Genomic DNA, 21,256 nt, shown 5'->3' on the forward strand with positions numbered 1-21,256 from the left:
CATCTGTATGTATTCTTTGTATTCTTTGGAGAAAGGTCTATTTAGATCTTCCACCCATTAGATTGGGTCGTTTGTTGTTTTGATATAAAGCTGCATGAGCTGTTCGTATATTTTGGCAATTAATCCCTTGTTGGTTGCTTTGTTTGCAAATATTTTCTCCCATTCTGTGGTTGTCTTTTTGTTTCATTTATGGTTTCCTTTGCTGTGCAAAAGCTTTAAAGTTTAATTAGGTCCCATTTAGTTTTTTTTGTTTTTATTTTCATTACTCTAGGAGGTGGATCAAAAAGATCTTGCTGCGATTTACGTCGAAGAGTGTTCTGCCTCTATTTTCCTCTAAGAGTTTTATAGTGTCCGGTCTTACATTTAGGTTTTTAATCCATTTTGATTTTATTTTTGTGTATGGTGTTAGAGAATGTCCTAATTGCATTCTTTTACATGTAGCTGTCCAGTTTTCCCAGCACCACTTATTGAAGAGACTGTCTTTTCTCCATTGTCCATCCACTTTGTCATAGATTAGGTGACTACAGGTGTGTGGCTTTATCTCTGGACTTTCTATCCTGTTCCATTGAAGAGGAGTGATTTTGGAACCATATGAGTGAGTGAACAGGAAAAGTGTTTTCTGAAAGTGTTGAAATTATTGTAACACTTTACAAATAAAAGTTCCAGAAGGGATCGAATTTCTTAATCATTGAAAGTCTGTTATTAAAAATTAAAACACATATTTGCTGGTATTATTCAATAAATTCTCTTATGGCCTCCATTGACCAACCCCTCTACATTCTTTAAAGATCTAGCTCATTTTCTGTACATAGTCTGCAGAGAGAATGCGTGTCATGCTACCTCTCACAGTATAGTTAGAGGGAGTATATCTGGTATACTAATATCTTAATAATTATTATGTTTTCATTTTGAGAAAAATATTCATCCCAGAACTACTTTGGGTGACTTGTGCATCAGGTCCACTTTAGAAAGAGATAAAAATTCTCCAGCATCTCTGTTCAGTTATTGCATTCAGATCTCTAAGGGGAATTTTTTTTCACTCATGTAAATTTTACAGCTAGGACATGTTGCTGCTTCAGTATCAGTATCCTATGTTTGGTATTTCTGCCTTATATCTGACATATACCTGTTTTGCTTCTTTCTTCAATTTATTTCTGGTTTTACTTAAAAAACCTTTAAAATTTTTAGAATGATTTTAGATTTATGAAGAATTCGCAAAGATGCTACCTTGAGCTCCCATATATGTTCACTCAGTTTTCCCTAAAGTTAACATCTTATATAACCATGTTGATACATTACATTTATCAAAACTAAAAAATTAACATTGATACCTTACTATTAACAAACTGTAGGATTTATTTGGATTTCACCAGTTTTTCCACTAATGTTCTTTTCCTGTTCCAGGATCTAATTCAGGATACTACATTGCTGTTAGTTGTTATGTCTCCCCAGTCTCCTTTGCTCTGTTTTTCTGTTTCATGACCGTGTCATTTTTAAAGAATATCGGTCAGATATTTTGTAGAACGTCCCTCAGTTTGGATTTCTCTGATGTTTTATCATGATTAGACTGAGGTTATGAGTTTTAGGGAAGATTACCGTAGAGGTAAAGTGCTCTTCTCATTACATCATAGCAGCAGGTACATGGTATCCACTTGACTTCATAACACCAGTGATGTTGACCTTTCTGTTTCATTTTTGATCATTTACTAGACCTTTTAACAACTTGCCTTATTATCTCTTGATTTGTATTGTCTCCTTGTTGCTTCTTATTTTCACAGATCTGGAAAGGCTTATCTTTTTTTGTGTTGTGCTATTTGTGTCTTTTTGGTTTTTATATGCTTTAACTAAGGTTTCTTTTTAATGATGATCTAACTCTGGCTTTTCACATGTTCTCTTTTGCAAGATGAAATCTCATCACTTAGGTTCACTGACCAACTGATATTGCAACTCATTGCCATCCATGTTTTAACCTGAGAATAATTGGGATGGAGTAAAAAAACTATGCCAAATTTTGTTCAATTGTCTTCTGTTTAAAAATACAGGAAGCAAGCCATACATTTCAGGAAAATGGTTAAAATAAATAATTTTTGTGCCTAATGGATTAAGTTAAGCTTCACTGATGTGTAGAGTACCTTATTATCCCAATGATGCTACCTGAGTAGGCATTACAGCATGGCACATCGCCTCTTCTTTTAGAAGAGTTTAAAATTCAGTCACATATGATTTCTAGTGCTGTACAGCTCCTTAGATTGGGCTTCTTTTTGTGGATATAGTAAGAATGGATAATATAATAAATAAATATTACCATTTTTGATATATTATTGCAGATTTTAAATCACACATAGTCTGAGACATTTTAAGCATTATATGGAAGGATTGGTTGATGTAAAATTGTTGTTTCACTTCTTCTATTACATTTGTCTTCACTCTCAGTTGTTCTGGATTCTCTAGGAACAGGTATCCTATATTATTCCAATAGATGAGAAACCGTATACCGTGCACCTTAGGCAAAGGTAATTTTTTATTCTTTACTTTTAGATTTAATTTTATTTATATGAATTTATTTACTTATAATAAAAATAGAGTGTTAAAAATAATGTACTTGTTTATTAAAAATTTTAGTTGTCTCAGATGAACAGATGCTCTCCTGTGAATTAATTTTTTGGTCTTAATGCCTCATAGTCTTTTGTGAATAGGGGGGTTAGGAACAGGAAAAATAGGGACTTGTCTCCTGAAGATTAATCTATATGATCTTAAGTTGGCAGAACCAGCAGGACCTGTATAATCAGGGCAGGATGTGATAAGAAAGAAGTAAGTCTGTAACTGTATCAGTTAGAGTTTGATCAGGGAGGCAGGCTCACCACCAGGAAAATGAAATAAGGGATTTAATATAGAAATTAGATCATACAGTGTTCTGGAAACTGGTGAATAATTTATGGAAAATAGTACCAGCTATATACCATGCCTAAGAGAATTATGAACATATTTTAAATAACTTTCTGTAGGGTTTAATTCTCTCTTGGAAACCCAGTAGAGAAAGGCTGGCTTGGAAGCAATTTGTAACTTTCAAGAAGTAGATTTCAGTTAAATTTTGGGTGTAGAACTAGACTACATGGTATTAAGGAGAGGTGAATTGTGAGAAACTGAAAGTATTACGTGAAAATGACTTTTTCAGAAATGTTCAGCAGAGAAAAAAAGAAGAATATGAATGCTTTTTAAGGAAGGAAAAACAAAGTATTTTGGCTGACAGGAAGTTTCTTAAAGAGAGAAGTATAAACAAGTGATTCATTGTGTTGTTAGATGCCACAAAATGGCATTGAGTAAAAGAAGTGTTAACCTACCTACTCCTTTAGACAGAAGGGAAGAATAGTAAATGACCACTCAAAGAACTTTTCAAGTGCATAAGAGGGAAAGAGAGAACTCATATTATATTTGAGTATCTTATTGAAACTATAAGCAGTAGTAAGAAATAGAGAGACTGGAGCTTGGGAGATGGATAGAGCATGTATATACTCTGTTTTTGGAAATCACCTGTATAATAATTAGGACACCATGACTATAGGAAGTCATAGGAAGCTATTGCAAGAAACCTATATGGGAAATAATGAGAAGTATAATTATGACCATGTAGGATTTATTTATTTTTTTAAAGACATAACTGAGGTGGCAGAAAAAAAGATTAGGTAACAGATTGGACTTGGCGGTAGCACAGATTTGGTGGGGCAGTGAAGGAGAAGGAGAGCACATCTGCGTCAGGGGATATCCAGGAGAAATGTCCAGTGGCAGTTTGATTGATAGATAGATTGATTGAAGTATAGTTGTCTTACAATATCATATTATTTTCAGGTGTACAATATAGTGATTCTATATTTTTATACATTACAAACCATATAATTATGTTATATTGACTGTATTACTTGTGTTGTACATTGCATCCCTATGACTTACTTATTTTATGACTGGTAGTTCATACCTCTTAATCCCCTCCACTTATATATTAAAGGCCATTTATGACAAACCCATAGCTAACATCATGCTCAATGATGAAAAGCTGAAAGCTTTTCCTCTAAGGCCAGGAATAAGACAAGGATGCGCCCTGTCACCACTTTTATTCAACACAGTATTGGAAGTCCTAACCATAGCAATTAAAAAGAAATAATATGCATCCACATTGGAAGGGGAGAACTAAAATGGTCACTATTTACAGATGGTAGGGTAACATAGAAAACCCTACAGACTCCACCAAAAAGCTGTTAGAACTAATAAATGAATTCAGTAAAGCTGCAGGATACAAAATTAATATACAGAAATCTGTTGCATTTCTATACACTAATAATGAAATATCAGAAAAAGAAATCAAGAAAACAATCCCATTTACGATTGCATCAAAAAGAAAAAATACCTGGGAATAAATTTAACGAAGGGAGATGAAAGACCTGTACTCTGAAAGCTGTAAGACATTGATAAAGAAATTGAAGAGAACACCAATAAATGGAAAGATATACCATGCTTATGCATTGGAAGAATTAATATTGTTAAAATGTCCATACCACTAACCAAGGCAATGTACAGATTCAGTCCAATCCCTATCAAAATACTCATGCATTTTTCACAGAAGTAGAACAAATAATCCTAGAATTTGTATGAAACCACAGAAGACCCCAAATAACCAGTTATATTTAGTTCAGGTCATGTGAGAGAGGTGTGGGTTTCAGAGCCTTCTTTTTAATATAGGTACAAATGAGGCACCAGAAATGAACAAGATACAGCGGTGGGGGTGAATATTAATGATGAGAAGGAAAAACAACCAGAATTGAAGGCCATGGAAGCATTTAAGTGAAGAAGTAAGGATCCAGATGAAGGGACTTATAAAAGTAGACAAAAAGATATGAGGGAAACCAGAGGTAAATGGTATGATTGAAGTTGAAGAGCAGATGTTTTAAAGAAGGGGAGTGTGGTCAATAGTGTGTTAGAGTAGCTTTACGTGACTCAAACTGCTTTTTGGATTTAACAACAAGCGGGTCATTAGTAATCTCTATGGCAACTGTTTTAATGGAGGATTCCCAGCAGAAGCTAGACTGGGTGGTCTAGTTACATTACATTGGATTGAGGAGTGAGCACCAGGTGAGAAAGCATAAGTAAAATAGCATAATGAGGACAGGGAATGATACCAGAGAAGGTTGAACTTAGACTTGTAGTTTCAACACCTATGTTCTGGTTAGTATGACTTTTGCAGAATCCTCTTCCACTTCATTATAGTAATATATATTTAATAGTAAAGTTGAGAGAGAATGAAAGAATAGGGAATTCCCTGGTGACACAGTGGTTAAGAAACCGCTTGCCAGTGCAGGGAACACGGGTTCGAGCCCTGGTCCGGGAAGATCCCACATACTGCGGAGCAACTAAGCCCGTGCACCACAACTACTGAGCCTGCACTCTAGAGCCCGTGAGTCACAACTACTGAGCCCGCATGCCACAACTACTGAAGCCCACACACTTAGAGCCCGTGCTCCGCAACAAGAGAAGCCACCACAATGAGAAGCCCACGCGCCGCAATGAAGAGTAGCCCCCGTTCGCTGCAACTAGGGAAAGCCCATGCATAGCAACGAAGACCCAACACAGCCCCAAAAAATAAATAAATGAAGAAAAATTTAAAAGAAACGAATGAAAGAATAGAAAACTCATAATCCTACACCCATTTCGTATCTTTTGTAAATTTTAAAATGCTCTTCTCTTATAGTCTCTTATTTTTTAAAGGAGTATAAGATAGGAAAATTATTTTGAGTAAATGCTTATTGCTTTGAATAAAGATTACATACAGGTCAAAAGAAGACACTACCTTTGTCAGGGATTGGCAAACTTTTTCTTTAAAGGCCCAGATAGTAAATATTTTAGGCTCTGAGGATGATAATATCTTTGTCAAAATGACTCAGCTCTGCTGTTGTAGCGTGAAAGCTGCCGTAAACCATATATAAGTGAATGGGTATGGCTGTGTTCAAATAGAATTTTATTTACAAATGCAGAAGGTAGGTCAGATTTGGCTTGAGGGATTTAAGTTTGCTGACTACTGCTTTACATGTTTCAAAAAGTATAACTTAAAATTCTCTCATTCTTTTATTATATTCAGATTTTTTTTAGCAGATAATTTCATGGTTTATTTGTATAATCAAGGATCTGTGAATTCTCATTCTTCAAATATTCAGGTAAGATTTAAATTTTATATTTCAAAGATTTTTAAAACCCTTTTTACATTGAATACTTTCCTAATACAGAAGACTGTATTCACAGGGGATGTATTTAAGTGATCCACTTATGCCTCATTTCACCCATTATTAGGCTTTATTGAAGTCTTGGTAAATTAAAGACAAACTAGATTGACTTACCTTCTACTCTGCCTAGAACATAGGCACAATTAAATTAATTAGTTTATATTTTGTTGAATAAATGAACATACATTAAATAATAATAAAAACAAGTACAAATCTTACTGAATCTGAAATCATAGATTGAAATCCTTTCCTTCTTTTTTAGTCCCTGTCTCATCCATCAATGAATCATATTGACTCTACCTTTCAAATTATGTACTAAGATCCACCCTCTTCCTCTGTCTCTATCTGCTGATACCACTGTAAACATCATATCTAGTTTGGATTATTGCTGTAACTTCCGGAATAATCTCCCTGCCTCCACACCTTGCTCACCTCCTCAGTTCCCAACATGACAACCAGATCAATCCTATTAAAACCTGGTCAGATCATATCACTTCTCTGTTCAGAAGCCTCCATGGGATGATTTCTCGTTCACAAAGTGAAAACCAAAGTCATTTTAGTACCCTACAGGCTTTACACAGTCTGGTTCTCTTTACTTCTATGACCTCATTTCCAGTTATTCTCTACCTTGCTTATTCTGTTCCAGTCGCCTTGGTTTCCTTGCTATTCTTCAAACATACCAGACATGTCCTCCTTTCAAGAAATTTTCACTATTTCTTCTGATCCAGATGTTTGCTCTTTCCCAAGATACAATGTTTCTCTCCCTCATTTCCTTCAGGTCTTTGCTCAAAACCATCCTGTTAGTCCTTGACTAACCCCTATTTTAAATGGCACTCTTAACCTTATTACTCTCTTAACTTACCTGTTTTGTTTTTCTCCATAGTGGTTATCAATATATGATGTACCATATATTTTATCTATTTATTTTCTGTTTTTTCAGTGCAATATAACCTTCATTTCACCAGAGCTTTTGGTCTGTTGTATTCAATGATGCATCCCTAGTGCCTAGAAAAATGCCTGGCACATAGCATATAATAAAAATTTGTTGAATTATTGAAATATGTTACTTCACTTCTATTGGAAAGGACCATTACTTTCCTTTTATTGCTCCTTCCTTCTCCACATAGTTCTAACATAAAGGCATGTGTTAATAAGAAAACATACATTGATTTATACCAAAATTCATAGCACTATCTTGGAAATTATATAATTTTCGTATTTTGTCTGTGATGATGTTTGCTGTGTCTCTGTGTTAATTGTACTGTGGTCAGAGACTGAACTTGGTGTGATTTCAGTCCTTTACAATTTGTTTTTGTGTTTCATGGCCCAGAATATGGTTTCATTTTGGTAAATGTTACATGTTCTTTAAAAAGAAAGTGTATTGGGCTTCCCTGCTGGCGCAGTGGTTGAGAGTCCGCCTGCCGATGCAGGGGACACGGGTTCGTGCCCCGGTCCGGGAGGATCCCACATGCCGCGGAGCGGCTGGGCCCGTGAGCCATGGCCGCTGAGCCTGCGCGTCCGGAGCCTGTGCTCCGCAACGGGAGAGGCCACAAACAGCGAGAGGCCCGCGTACCGCAAAAAAAAAAAAAAAAAGTGTATTCAATGGAATATTACTTAACTATAAAAAAAGATGAAATAATGCCATTTGCAGCAACATAGATGGACCTAGAGATTATCATGTTAAGTGAAGTAAGACAAAGACTAATATCACATGATATCACTTATATGTGGAATCTAAAATAATTATATAAATGAACTTATTTATAAAATGGAGATAGACTCAGAGACAGAAAACAAACTTACGGTTACCAGAAAGGATAGCGGCAGCTGGAGGGGGAGATGAATTAGGAGTTAGTGATTAACATATACACATGACTACGTATAAAATAGGTAAACGACAGGGACCTACTGTACAACACAATATATTCAGTGTCTTGTGATAACCTATAATGGAAAAGAATCTGAAAAAGGATACATATATAGGTGTATGTATGTATAACTGAATCACTTTGATGTACACCTGAAGCTAACACAACATTGTAAATTAACTACACTTCAATAAAAAAAATGGTTAAAGAAAAGAACTCTGTGCAAAAAAAAGTATATTATATATAGTTTTTTTTTTTTTGCGGTACGCGGGCCTCTCACCGTTGTGGCCTCTCCCGTTGCGGAGCACAGGCTCGGGACGCGCAGGCTCAGTGGCCATGGCTCACGGGCCCAGCCGCTCCGCGATGTGGGATCCTCCCGGACCGGGGCACAAACCTGTGTCCCCTGCATCGGCAGGCAGACTCTCAACCACTGCGCCACCAGGGAAGTCCTATATATAGTTTTTAAGTAGGGTTTTACCTATATTAGGTTAACATTCTGTTCAACTCTTCTATAGATTCTGAATGCTAGATTTATCAGTTACTGACAGAAATGTATGTGCTTAAAAATCTTTTAGTATGATTATGCATTTATTTTTCTTTGTTTTGGCTTTTTGTAATTTGAAGCTATGTTATTAAATAAATACAAACTTGGAATATTTATATCTTCCTGGTGAATTGAAACTCATGTATCATTATGAAATGTCCCTCTTTATCTCTAGTAATGCTTCTTGCCTTAAAGTCTACATTTTCTGTATTAGTATCGCTTCAGAATCATCCATTTGGTTTGTGTTGGTGTGGTCTATCTTTTTCTAGCTCTTCAATCTTTTTGTGCCCTTAAATTTTAGATGTTTCTTTTTAGCAGAATATCAGAATTTAAAGGAAATCCATACTCACAATCTTTGTCTTTTAATTGATGACCTAAATTTATATTTTGGAAAATAATTTTACCTAAAATATGGGATAAAACTTTGGAAGCAGGATGTAAAATAATAATCCCAAGTATTGATCTGAAAAGAGTAGTTAATATAGTGAAAGTGGCAAATATGGGGAGACTTTTTTTCTGAATGTCACTTTATTGATACTGATATAAACTGTATATAGCCTGTGAAAAATATTCAGAAAGTTCTATTAAGTATAAAAAGTTAAGAAATCATTAGAAAGTTTTGTCAACTCCTAGGTAACCACTTTATATTTTCGCCCCCAGACTCAGTGCTACTACCAAGGATATATTGAAGGATATCTGAACTCTGTTGTCACACTTAGCACGTGCTCTGGACTGAGGTTATGTATTTTTTTGTCATTAATATGCAAACACCATGGTTATGATATTTGTCTGCAGAGAATTTGTTAGTTTATACTAAGTGTGGAGCTGGTAGAGGATTCCCATGTGGAGGTTATTCAGTGAATAATGATAATAATAATCTCTTCCTCTGAATATGTTTCTTCTCTGATTTCCCTTTACTTTCCCCACTGACCAGAGACATGTCTAACTTCTTGAAGGTTTAGATTTCCTGGTGTCTTTACTCTGTATCTTGTTTCTTCTTTAGTACAGAAATGACAGTTGAACGTGTCTGACTATAGCAAGTTGGAAGAGCTGAGTTTTGGGTAGCTTACTTTTTCAGCACATAGAGTATTTTTGATACCTACCGTGTACCAGCTACTGGCCTAGTGTTTGGAGATGTAAAAATAAATAAACAAAGCATGCTGTTTCACAAAGGGAAATCATCTTCAGAGAGAGGAAGCACTTCTATATAAACAAATAAGTATTATTATGGTACTCATTTTTCTAGTAATATCACTATCTTAATCTCTCTAAGAACTGTAGGGTTTCCTCTTTAGTGCTTGGAGAGTTTTCCATTCTGTCAGGATATTCTTCACCTTCATATTGTAGTGTAGGAGCCTTGTTTCCACAAACGAATTTTACTCAGTGCTTTTTACATGGAATTCTGAAATGTGTTTTTTAGAGAGTAGTCACTTGAACTGTTACCTGTATTCAAGAAAGAATACTTATAAAAGTTGTTTACTCTTTAAAATTTAGCTTTTAATTTCTTATTCAGACTAGGTACATAAACAAAATTCATAAATGCCTTCTAATTACTGCTGAATTTTATTTTTATGAATAAAATTACTGATTATGTATCCTTTTTTTATGCAAGCAATGTAATCATTGCAGTGCAAAACAGAAAGAAATTTATACAGATTTCTATTTGCTATTGCTTTCATTAAATTACTGACTTCGGGAACAGGAGAATGACTTGATCACAGTAATGCTGTGTACTTGCTAGCAACTGATTACATAATTTGTGCTGCGTTTATAACTATAAAGTAAATTAAATGGAAAGTTACTTTTTTGGATTGGGGAAGACCTTTTTTTATCTCTTCAGAGTCATCTCCAAAACATAAAGAGTTTGGGTCAAAATACTGAGCTCAAAAACATTCTGTATCTTTCTTCTCACTCTCCTCCTCCCCCTCCTTCTCCTCCTCCTCCTCCTTTTTTAAGGAATTCTGTCGGAGTTTTATGATATAGAATTAATTAAAAGCACTTAAATTTTTAACCTTAATTTTACAGAGGAATATTGCAGTTTGAAAATTTTTCTTATGGAATTGAGCCTCTGGAATCTGCAGTTGAATTTCAGCATCTTCTTTATAAATTAGGAAATGAAAACAATGAATTTGCAGTTCTTACTGAAAATAACCAAGACACAGAACAAAACCCAATGGACTATAATGTTTTTATAAGTGAAAAAGTGAGTTATGTATGCTTTATTACTCTTTCAAGGCAGTTATTGCTTTTATTTACTTATTAATTTAATTTATTTTTTAACATCTTTATTGGAGTATGATTTTTTCACAATGGTGTGTTAGTTTCTGCTGCATAACAAAGTGAATCAGCTATATGTATACATATATCCCCATATCTCCTCCCTCTTGCGTCTCCCTCCCACACTCCATATCCCACCCCTCTAGTTGGTCACAAAGCACCGAGCTGATCTCCCTGTGCTATGTGGCTGCTTCCCACTAGCTATCTATTTTACATCAGGGAGTGTATATATGTCCGTGCCACTTTCTCACTTTGTCCCAGCTTACCCTTTCCCCTCCCCACGTCCTCAAGTCCATTCTCTACATCTGCGTCTTTATTCCTGTCCTGCCCTTAGGTTCTTCAGAACCTTTTTTTTTTTTAGATTCCATATATATGTGTTAGCATACAGTATTTGTTTTTATCTTTCTGACTTACTTCACTCTGTATGACAGACTCTAAGTCCATCCACCTCACTACAAATAACTCAGTTTTGTTTCTTCTTATGGCTGAGTAATATTCCATTGTATATATGTGCCATATCTTCTTTATCCAGTAATCTGTTGATGGACACTTAGGTTGCCTCCATGTCCTGGCTATTGTAAATAGAGCTGCAATGAACATTGTGGTACATGAGTCTTTTTGAATTATGGTTTTCTCAGGGTATATGCCCAGTAGTGGGATTGCTGGGTTGTATGGTAGTTCTGTTTTTAGTTTTTAAAGGAACCTCCATACTGTTCTCCATAGTGGCTGTATCAATTTACACTCCCACTAACAGTGCAAGAGGGTTCCCTTTTCTCCACACCGTCTCCAGCATTTATTGTTTGTAGATTTTTTGATGATGGCCATTCTGACTGGTGTTAGGTGATATACCTCATTGTAGTTTTGATTTGCGTTTCTCTAATGATCAGTGATGTTGAGCATCCTTTCATGTGTTTGTTGACAATCTGTATATCTTCTTTGGAGAAATGTCTATTTAGGTCTTCTGCCCATTTTTGGATTGGGTTGTTCGTTTTTTTTGATATTGAGCTGCATGAGCCGCTGGTAAATTTTGGAGATTAATCTTTGGCAGTTGCTTCATTTGCAAATATTTTCTCCCATTCTGAGGGTTGTCTTTTCATCTTGTTTATGGTTTACTTTGCTGTGCAAAAGCTTTTAAGTTTCATTAGGTCCCATTTGTTTAGTTTTGTTTTTATTTCCATTCCTCTTGGAGGTGGGTCAAAAAGGATCTTGCTGTGATTTATGTCATAGATTGTTCTGCCTATGTTTTCCTCTAAGAGTTTTATAGTGTCTGGCCTTGCATTTAGGTCTTTAATCAATTTTGAGTTTATTTTTGTGTATGGTGTTATGGAGTGTTCTAATGTCATTCTTTTACCTGGAGCTGTCCGTTTTTCCCAGCACCACTTTTTTTTTTTTTGTGGTACGCGGGCCTCTCACTGTTGTGGCCTCTCCCGTTGCGGAGCACAGGCTCCGGACGCACAGGCTCAGGGGCCATGGCTCACAGGCCCAGCCGCTCCGCGGCATGTGGTATCCTCCTGGACCAGGGCACGAACCTGCGTCCCCTGCATCAGCAGGCAGACTCTCAACCACTGCGCCACCAGGGAAGCCCCCAGCACCACTTATTGAAGGGGCTGTCTTTTCTCCATTATATATTCTTGCCTCCTTTATCAAAAATAAGGTGACCATATGTGCGTGAGTTTATCTCTGGACTTTCTATCCTGTTTCATTGATCTGTATTTCTGTTTTTGTGCTAGTACCATACTATCTTGATTACTGTAGCTTTGTAGTATAGTCTGAAGTCAGGGAGCATGATTCCTCTAGCTCCATTTTTTCTTTCTCAAGACTACTTTGGCTATTCGGGGTCTTTTGTCTTTACATACAAATTGTGAAGTTTTTAGTTCTAGTTCTGTGAAAAATGCCATTGCTAGTTTGATAGGGATTGCATTGAATCTGTAGATTACTTTGTATAGTATAGTCATTTTCACAGTGTTGATTCTTCCAATCCAAGAACATGGTATATCTGTCCATCTGTTGGTATCATCTTTAATTTCTTTCAACAGTCTCTTATAGTTTTCTGCATACAGGTCTTTTGTCTCCTTAGGTAGGTTTATTCCTAGATATTTTATTATTTTTGTTGCAATGCTAAATGGTAATGTTTCCTTAATTTCTCTTTCAGATTTTTCATCACCAGTGTATAGGAATGCAAGAGAATTCTGTGCATTGATTTTCTATCCTGCTACATTACCAAATTCATTGATCAGCTCTAGTAGTTTTCTGGTAGCATCTTTAGGATTCTCTACGTATAGTATCATGTCATCTGCAAACAGTGACAGCTTTACTTCTTCTTTTCCAACTTGGATTCCTTTTATTTCTTTTTTTCTCTGATTGCTGTGGCTAAAACTTCCAAAACTGTGTTGAATAATAGTGGTGAGAGTGGGCAACCTTGTCTTGTTCCTGATCTTAGAGGAAATGGTTTCAATTTTTCACCATTGAGAACGATGTTGGCTGTGGGTTTGTCATATATGGCCTTTACTATGTGGAGGTAAGTTCCCTGTTTGCCTACTTTCTGGAGGGTTTTTATCATAAATGGGTGTTGAATTTTGTCGAAAGCTTTTTCTGCATCTATTGAGATGATTATATGGTTTGACTCCTTCAATTTGTTAATATGGTTTATCACATTGATTGATTTGCGTATATTGAAGTATCCTTGCATTCCTGGGATAAACCCCACTTGATCATGGTATATGATCCTTTTAATGTTCTGTTGGGTTTTGTTTGCTAGTATTTTGTTGAGGATTTTTGCATCTATGTTCCTCAGTGATATTGGCCTGTAGTTTTCTTTCTTTGTGACATCTTTGTCTGGTTTTGGTATCAGGGTGATGGTGGCCTCGTAGAATGAGTTTGGGAGTGTTCCTCCCTCTGCTATATTTTGGAAGAGTTTGAGAAGGATAGGTGTTAACTCTTCTCTAAATGTTTGATAGAATTCGCCTGTGAAGCTATCTAGTCCTGGGCTTTTGTTTGTTGGAAGATTTTTAATCACAGTCTCAATTTCAGTGCTTGTGATTGGTCTGTTTATATTTTCTATTTCTTCCTGGTTCAGTCTCAGAAGGTTGTGCTTTTTAAATATTTGTCCATTTTCTCCAGGTTGTCCATTTTATTGGCATATAGTTGCTTGTAGTAATCTTCATGATCCTTTGTATTTCTGCAGTGTCAGTTTTTACTTCTCCTTTTTCATTTCTAGTTCTATTGATTTGAGTTTTTCTCTTTTTTTCTTGATGAGTCTGGCCAATGGTGTATCAATTTTGTTTATCTTCTCAAAGAACCAGCTTTTAGTTTTATTGACCTTTGCTATTGTTTCCTTCATTTCTTTTTCGTTTATTTCTGATCTGATCTTTATGATTTCTTTCCTTCTGCTAACTTTAGGTTTTTTTTGTTCTTCGTTCTCTAATTGATTTAGATGTAAGGTTTAGTCGTTTATTTGAGATGTTTCTTGTTTCTTGAGGTAGGATTGTATTGCTATAAACTTCCCTCTTAGAACTGCTTTTGCTGCATTCCATAGGTTTTGGGTCATCGTGTCTTCATTGTCATTTGGTTCTAGGTATTTTTTGATTTCCTCAGTGATCTCTTGGTTATTTAGTAGTGTATTGTTTAGCCTCCATCTGTTTGTATTTTTTACAGATTTTTCCCTGTAATTGATATCTCATCTTATAGCATTGTGGTTGGAAAAGATAGTTGATATGATTTCAATTTTCTTAAATTTCCCAAAGCTTGATTTGTGACCCAGGATATGATCTATCGTGGAAAATGTTCCATGAGCACTTGAGAAGAAAGGGTATTCTGTTGTTTTGGGGTAGAATGTCCTATAAATATCAATTAAGTCCATCTTGTTTAATGTATCATTTAAAGCTTGTGTTTCCTTATTTATTTTCATTTTGGACGATCTGTCCATTGGTGAAAGTGGGGTGTTAAAGTCCCCTACTATGATTGTATTACTGTCTATTTCCCTTTTTATGGCTGTTAGCATTTGCCTTATGTATTGCGGTGGCAGCTTGCCAAGAACCATCTCTTCAATTGCTTCAAGTCCTGTGGGTCTCATAAATGCAAGCCCCCTAGCCACCAGAGCCAGGCATTGAAGGAGCATTCCCTAGGTGGTAGCTGCAAAAACTGGGGCACTTGTTTTAAAAACTAGGGCATCAATTGCATGTAAAATTCCCTTGCAGGAAAAACTGGATCTCTGGAGGGTAGCAGAGGGAGTTCTTGAAGATAGCACTCACCCTCTGAGGTATCTGGAAAGCATGACACTTAGCCCATAGATGTGTGTTTAATTAGAAGTCTGCCTCTCAGGCTGCAGCCATGATGATTAGCTAATAGGCTTCTGTAACAGAAAGACTGAGGTCTTGGATCTTTTGCCTCTTGCTGGCTGGGGCCTGGTAGCTGTTTAAGAACTCTTTCTCTGTTAGCTACTGTCCTATGGGACCCACAAGTATAAGCCCCACTGGCTGCCAGAGCCAGGTGATGTAGAGGTATTCCTGGGTAGCTGCCATAAAGATTGGAGTGCCTAACAGGGGTATGAGCTCCTTTATGATCATTACAATCCCATGGGATTAGGAATGCAAGCTCCTTTGGCTTCCAGAGTCAGGCAGTCAAGTAATGTCCCCAGGGAGTCAGCTGCAACGATCGGTGCACCGGATGCATGTAAAAGCTCTCTTCTGGGAGATATAGTGCTCTGGAGCATGGATAAGGGAAAGCACGAAGATGGTACCTGCAGGTCTTCATCACTGGATGTGTGTGCTAATTAGATGCCTGCCTCTCAGGCTGACACCTTAATATAAGCAAGGGAATTTCCTTTACTTTAAGTCTGGGCATGACTAGCTCCCTCTGAGCTGGGCCCTACAGAAGGTAAGTCCAAGTGCCTGGGCCCTTGTTGACCTGGTTCCCAGAATGACACAATCTTGTGAGTCTGGGGACTCAAGCCCCATTAGGTTTCCAAAGTTCCATATTTTGGGGGCTTGTCTCTCAGGTGCAGGTCCTAAAAGTTGTGGTGCCCAATGTGAGGTTCAAACCCTTCACTCCTCAGACAGAAGCTCCAGGTTTAGAATTTTCTCCAGGTTGTGGGTCATAGCACTGAGGGTGGCATTTACGGTAAGAGTGTGTCTCAGTACATCCTACCTGATTCACCATGCTTTTCTTCTCATTTTCCTGATGTATAGTTACCACTCAGCCAGACTTTAGGTTTTTTAAAAGAGGAAATTGTTCTGTATGTAGTTGTAGACTCAATAGGTCTTTGGGAGGAGTTGATTTCAGGATCTTCATATTTTGCCATCTTGAACTGGAACTCACATTAAATTTTTCCAAGAAAACATGAAATAATAACGCTCACCAGAAAGATAAATATATAGCAAAGGGAGTGGATTAATCAGTTACAAAGCTACTATGAAGGTTAAAAGACAAAAGTAGTAAAAATAGTAATAACTGTGATTATAATAATTAGTTAAGGTATACACAAGATAAAAGAGATAAAATATGACATAAAAAACATAAAATGTGGCAGGGAGTAAAAATGTTGAGCTTTTTCAAAAAACTTAAGTTGTTGTCAACTTACAATAGACATATATAAGTTATTTGTAAGCTTCATGGCTTACAAATAGCAAAAACCTATAGTAAATATACAAACAATAAAAAGAAAGTAATATATTACTAAAGAAAGTCATGAAACCACAAAGGAAGAGAGCAAGAGAAGAAGAAACAAACAGCCAGTAAACAATTAATAAAATGGCAATAATTACTTTTAAATTTTATTTGAGTTCTCTCATTTCTCTACCTATCAGTAATTACTTTAAATGTAAATTGACTGAGTTCTCCAGTCAACAGACATAGAGTGGCTATGTGGATTAAAAAAATAAGACCCATCTGTATGCTACATACAAGAGACTTTTGATATAAGGACACACAGAGACTGAGAGTGAAGTGATGGAAAAAGATTTCCAAGCTAATGGAAACCAAAGAAAGCTGGAGTAGCTATAATTATATCAGACAAAATAGGTGTAAAAAAAAAAAAAGATTGTAATAAGAGACATGGATGGGTGTCACATAATGATATAGGGGTCAATTTAACAAGAAGATATAACATTTGTAAGTATTTATGTACCCAACATAGGATAACCTAAATATATAAAGCAAATATTAACTGACCTAAAGGGAGAAATAGACAGCAATATAATAATAGTAGGGAATTTTAATATCCCACTTAAATCAATGGATAGATCATCCAGACAGAAAATCAATAAGGAAACATTGGCCTTAAATGACACATTGGAATGATGGACTTAACAGATATATACAGAATACTCCATGTAAAAGCAACAGAATACACATTCTTCTGAAGTTCTCATGGAACATTTTCCACGAGAGATCATGTTAGGCCACAAAACAATCTTAATAAATTTAAGAGGATTGATAACATACGAAGCATGTTTACTGACCACAATGGTATGAAACTGGAAATTATTTACGTGAAGAAATCTGGATAATTCACAAATATGTGAAGTTTAAACAGTATGCTACTGAACAACAAATGGGCCAAAGAAAAATCAAAGGAGAAATTTTTAAAAATACCTTGAGACAAAAGAAATTGGAAATAGCATATACCAAAAATTTGTGGGATGCAGCAAAAGTAGTTCTACGATGGAAGTTCTTAGCGATAAATGGCCTACCTCAAGAAACAAGAAAAGTCACTAATAACCTAACTTTATACCTCAAGGAACTAGAAAAAGAACAAATGAAACCCAGGATTAGCAGAAGGGAGGACATAACAAATGTAGGGCAGAAATAAATGAAACAGATTCCAAAAGGACAATAGAGAAGGTCAGTGCAGCTGAGAGCTGGTTCTTTGAAAAAATAAAATTGACAAACCTTTAGCTAGGCTCACCCAGAGAAAAAGAGAAATCATAAAATAAAAAATGAAGGAGATGTTACAACTGATCCCACAGAAATATAGACTACTAGGAAGAATTATATGTTAACAAATTAGGCAACCTGGGGAGGGAAAACTTGGGAGCTTGGGGTTAACATATATACACAACAATATATGAAATAGATAACCAACAAGAACCTACTATATAGCACAGGGAACTATACTCAATATTTTGTAATAACCTATAAGGGAAAAGAATCTGAAAAGGAATACATATATATTATATGTCATATATATTAAATATATATATATATATATATATATATATATGAATCACTTTGCTGTACACCTAAAAGTAACACAACATTGTCAATCAACTATACTTCAATTTAAAAAAATTAGGCAACCCAGAAGAGATGGATAAATTTCTAGAAACACCTAACCTACAAAGACTGAATTATGGTGAAATAGATAATCTGAATAGACCAATTACTGGTAAGCGCATTTAATCAGTAGTCAAAAATATGCTAACAAACAAAAGTCCAAGACCAGACTTATACAATTCACTGGTGAATTGTACCAAACATTTAAAGAATAATTAATACCAATCCTCAAACTCCTTTTCCAAAGAATAGATGAAGGGGGAACACTTCCAAATTCATTTTACAAGGCCAGCATACCCTGATACCAAACCCCAGACAAAGATACCACAAAAAAGAAAAGAAAAGAAAAGAAAATTACTGGCTAATATCCCTGATGAACATAGATGCAAAAATCTTTAAAAAGATAATAGCAAACCAAATTCAACATTAAAACATTAAAAGGAAAAAAACATTAAAAGAATCATACACCATGCTGAAGTGGGGTTTATTGCAAGGATGAAAAAATGGTTCAACATCAGCAAATCAATCAATGTGATATACCACATTAACAAAATGAAGGATAAAAATCATGATCATCTAAATAGATGCAGAAAAAGCGTTTGAAAACATTCAGCATCCATGTATAATAAAAACTCAACAAAGTGGATACAGAGGGAACATACTTCAACATAATAAAGACCATATATGGCATGCCCACAGCTAACATTGTACTCAACGGTGAAAAGCTGAAAGCATTTCCTCTAAGATCAGGAACATGTCAAGGATGCCTACTTTCGCCACTTTTATTCAACAAAGAATTGGAAGTTCTCACCACAGTAATTGGGTAATAAAACGAAATGACATGCATTCAAATTGAAAGGAAGAAGTAAAACTGTCACTACTTGCAGATGACATGATATTTTATATAGAACACCCTAACTACTCCATAAAAAACTTATGGAGTACACACACACACAAGATAAAAGAAAATGGTAACTGTGTGAGAGTGGATATGTTAATTAGCTTGAATGTGGCAGTTATTTCACATTGTGTATGTATATCAAAGCATCAAGTCTTATAGCTTAAGTATATATATATATTTCAACTATGACTCAGTAAAGGTGGAAAAATATTTTAAAAGTTCAGAATAAACAATTTGTGAAAGTTTTTAAAGACTGCTATTCTTTCTTTCTAGCCAGAATCAGCTGTTCCAGATTTAATTCCTCTTTATCTAGAAATGCATATCGTGGTGGACAAAGTTTTGGTATGTGTTTTGCTTTTTCTTTGCTTTTGAATATTTGATATGAATGTATGATTATCCCTAACTAGAAAGGAACTTAAAGATTCCAATCTTCTTACTTCCATGTCACTCCTAGAGAACAGTGAAGACGTCTTCTGTTTGAAGAATCGAATATTCAAAATTACATTAGTTCTATCAGAAATGTTTTATTTGAAATCTTTACATAACAAACCTGCATAACAAAATGATTTTTTTTTTTTTTTTTTTGCTGGTACTTCACATCTTTAGGGCCTTTCTCAATCCACAAAAACTTTTAACGGTGATTTTGTAAAGTGAAATTCTCTAAGCTTTAATTCTTGTTTTAGGGTACTTGAAGAGCAGCATGTAGTCTAGAGAATCTTTTTCCCTATAAGATATTTATTGGCACAGCAATGATGATAGTATAACTACTTATGATAACTGCTTACATTAAAATGTCAAGATTTTTTTAGTGGTTTTTAATGGTGCAACTGTTTGAGTCTGTTGACTCAAGTCTGATTGAGTCTAGTCTAAAGGCACCTCTAGATTCCTTATTCCCATAAACAATTTGAGGATCTCTGAACTTCAGACCCTTGAGGTGATAACTCAGTTTGTACTCAGTTGGGTGTGGTTTTATTTCTCCTATATTTCAAAGATTTCAGAAAACAGGGATAAAGTATACTTTCCAGGTTTTGTTTTGAAGATAAGTATTTGATTGTCACATCTATGGAATACTACAGAGAATGTGAATTTCCCTTTCTATTCATAGGATTGTAGAGCTTGTCAGGAAGCCAGAGTTGAGGGTCAGAGACAGGAGATATTTGGAGAAGGATATTAAAATACTTGACTTAGTAGAGTATTAGGAAAAAGGGCAAACGGAACATTTAAGAGAAAGTTGAGATATTTCTAGTAAAGATGACTAGATTTCCAGGGAATATTTGGGTTTATGAAAATTATTTTGTTTCAGGATTACGTTACAAATTTTGAGAGTTGTTTTAAAAGCGTCTTGTCCAAATTGCCAGGTTTGTCAGCCATATAATGCTCATTAAACATCTCTTTTTTATGTTCTTACAAATATTTATGTTTATGTATTCTTTAATAAAACAAACATTGAGCCAGTATGACATCTGTGTTACTAGATATTGGGCATATAAAGAAGAATAGTGATGTCTTCAATCACTTCACAAATTTTAAATCCACAGTTGTAGCCTAGTGAATTCAGTGCCAGATTGAGGGAAGATTATGGTACTATGAAAACACAGTACATTAATAGAGAAAGACATAGAGACACACAGCTGTAACCTGAGGTATTGTAAGAGTGTGTAAGTAGGTGTTTTAACATGTAGGTTTTATTATTATTCAGGTATGCTGATGCCAACAGATCAGGAGATGATTACTATTGGAAAGTTAGTTTGTTATTCACAGTTCCCAGGAGGAAAGGGCATACCACATCATGCCACATGGAGAAGCACCACAGTAGGTCAGGAGACAGAGGGAGCAATAGGAAAACACAACAGGAGCCTTTATTGTGATTTCTGTGGGAAGGAACAGCAAAACAAGGTAAACAGGTTTAGCATTGGCTAACTTGAAAAATTGCAGTGGGTTCGGGAGAATAGAGGTTGTTTCACAATTTTTGGTACCATGCCCTTGGATGATTAGGGCAGGGGAATTGGAGTGTGAGAACCTGGTAAAGGAGACGGTTGCAGGCTGGGTTCTGGCTTGGTTGGTTTGGGCAATGGGGGGAGGATGGGGCCAGGGAAGACTCAGTGCGAAACCTTTCTTTGCAAGG

General features: G+C 35.7%; 1 protein-coding gene across 2 annotated transcripts in view; it reads left to right on the forward strand.

Moving 5' to 3' along the window:
- Positions 1–21,256, forward strand: part of ADAM32 (ADAM metallopeptidase domain 32) — a 164,824-nt gene that overhangs the window by 26,975 nt on the left and 116,593 nt on the right. For both annotated transcript variants that reach the window (XM_027122882.1, XM_027122883.1), the window contains exons 3-7: positions 2,452–2,513; positions 6,128–6,203; positions 9,342–9,418; positions 10,707–10,884; positions 19,405–19,473. In XM_027122882.1, coding sequence (XP_026978683.1) covers positions 2,452–2,513; positions 6,128–6,203; positions 9,342–9,418; positions 10,707–10,884; positions 19,405–19,473 — 462 coding nt within the window. The remainder of the gene's footprint in view (positions 1–2,451; positions 2,514–6,127; positions 6,204–9,341; positions 9,419–10,706; positions 10,885–19,404; positions 19,474–21,256) is intronic.

Source organism: Aethalodelphis obliquidens, unplaced genomic scaffold (assembly GCF_003676395.1).
Source record: "Aethalodelphis obliquidens isolate GAN/ISIS:26980383/991018 unplaced genomic scaffold, ASM367639v1 scaffold25, whole genome shotgun sequence".
In the NCBI taxonomy this organism is placed as follows: domain Eukaryota; kingdom Metazoa; phylum Chordata; class Mammalia; order Artiodactyla; family Delphinidae; genus Aethalodelphis; species Aethalodelphis obliquidens.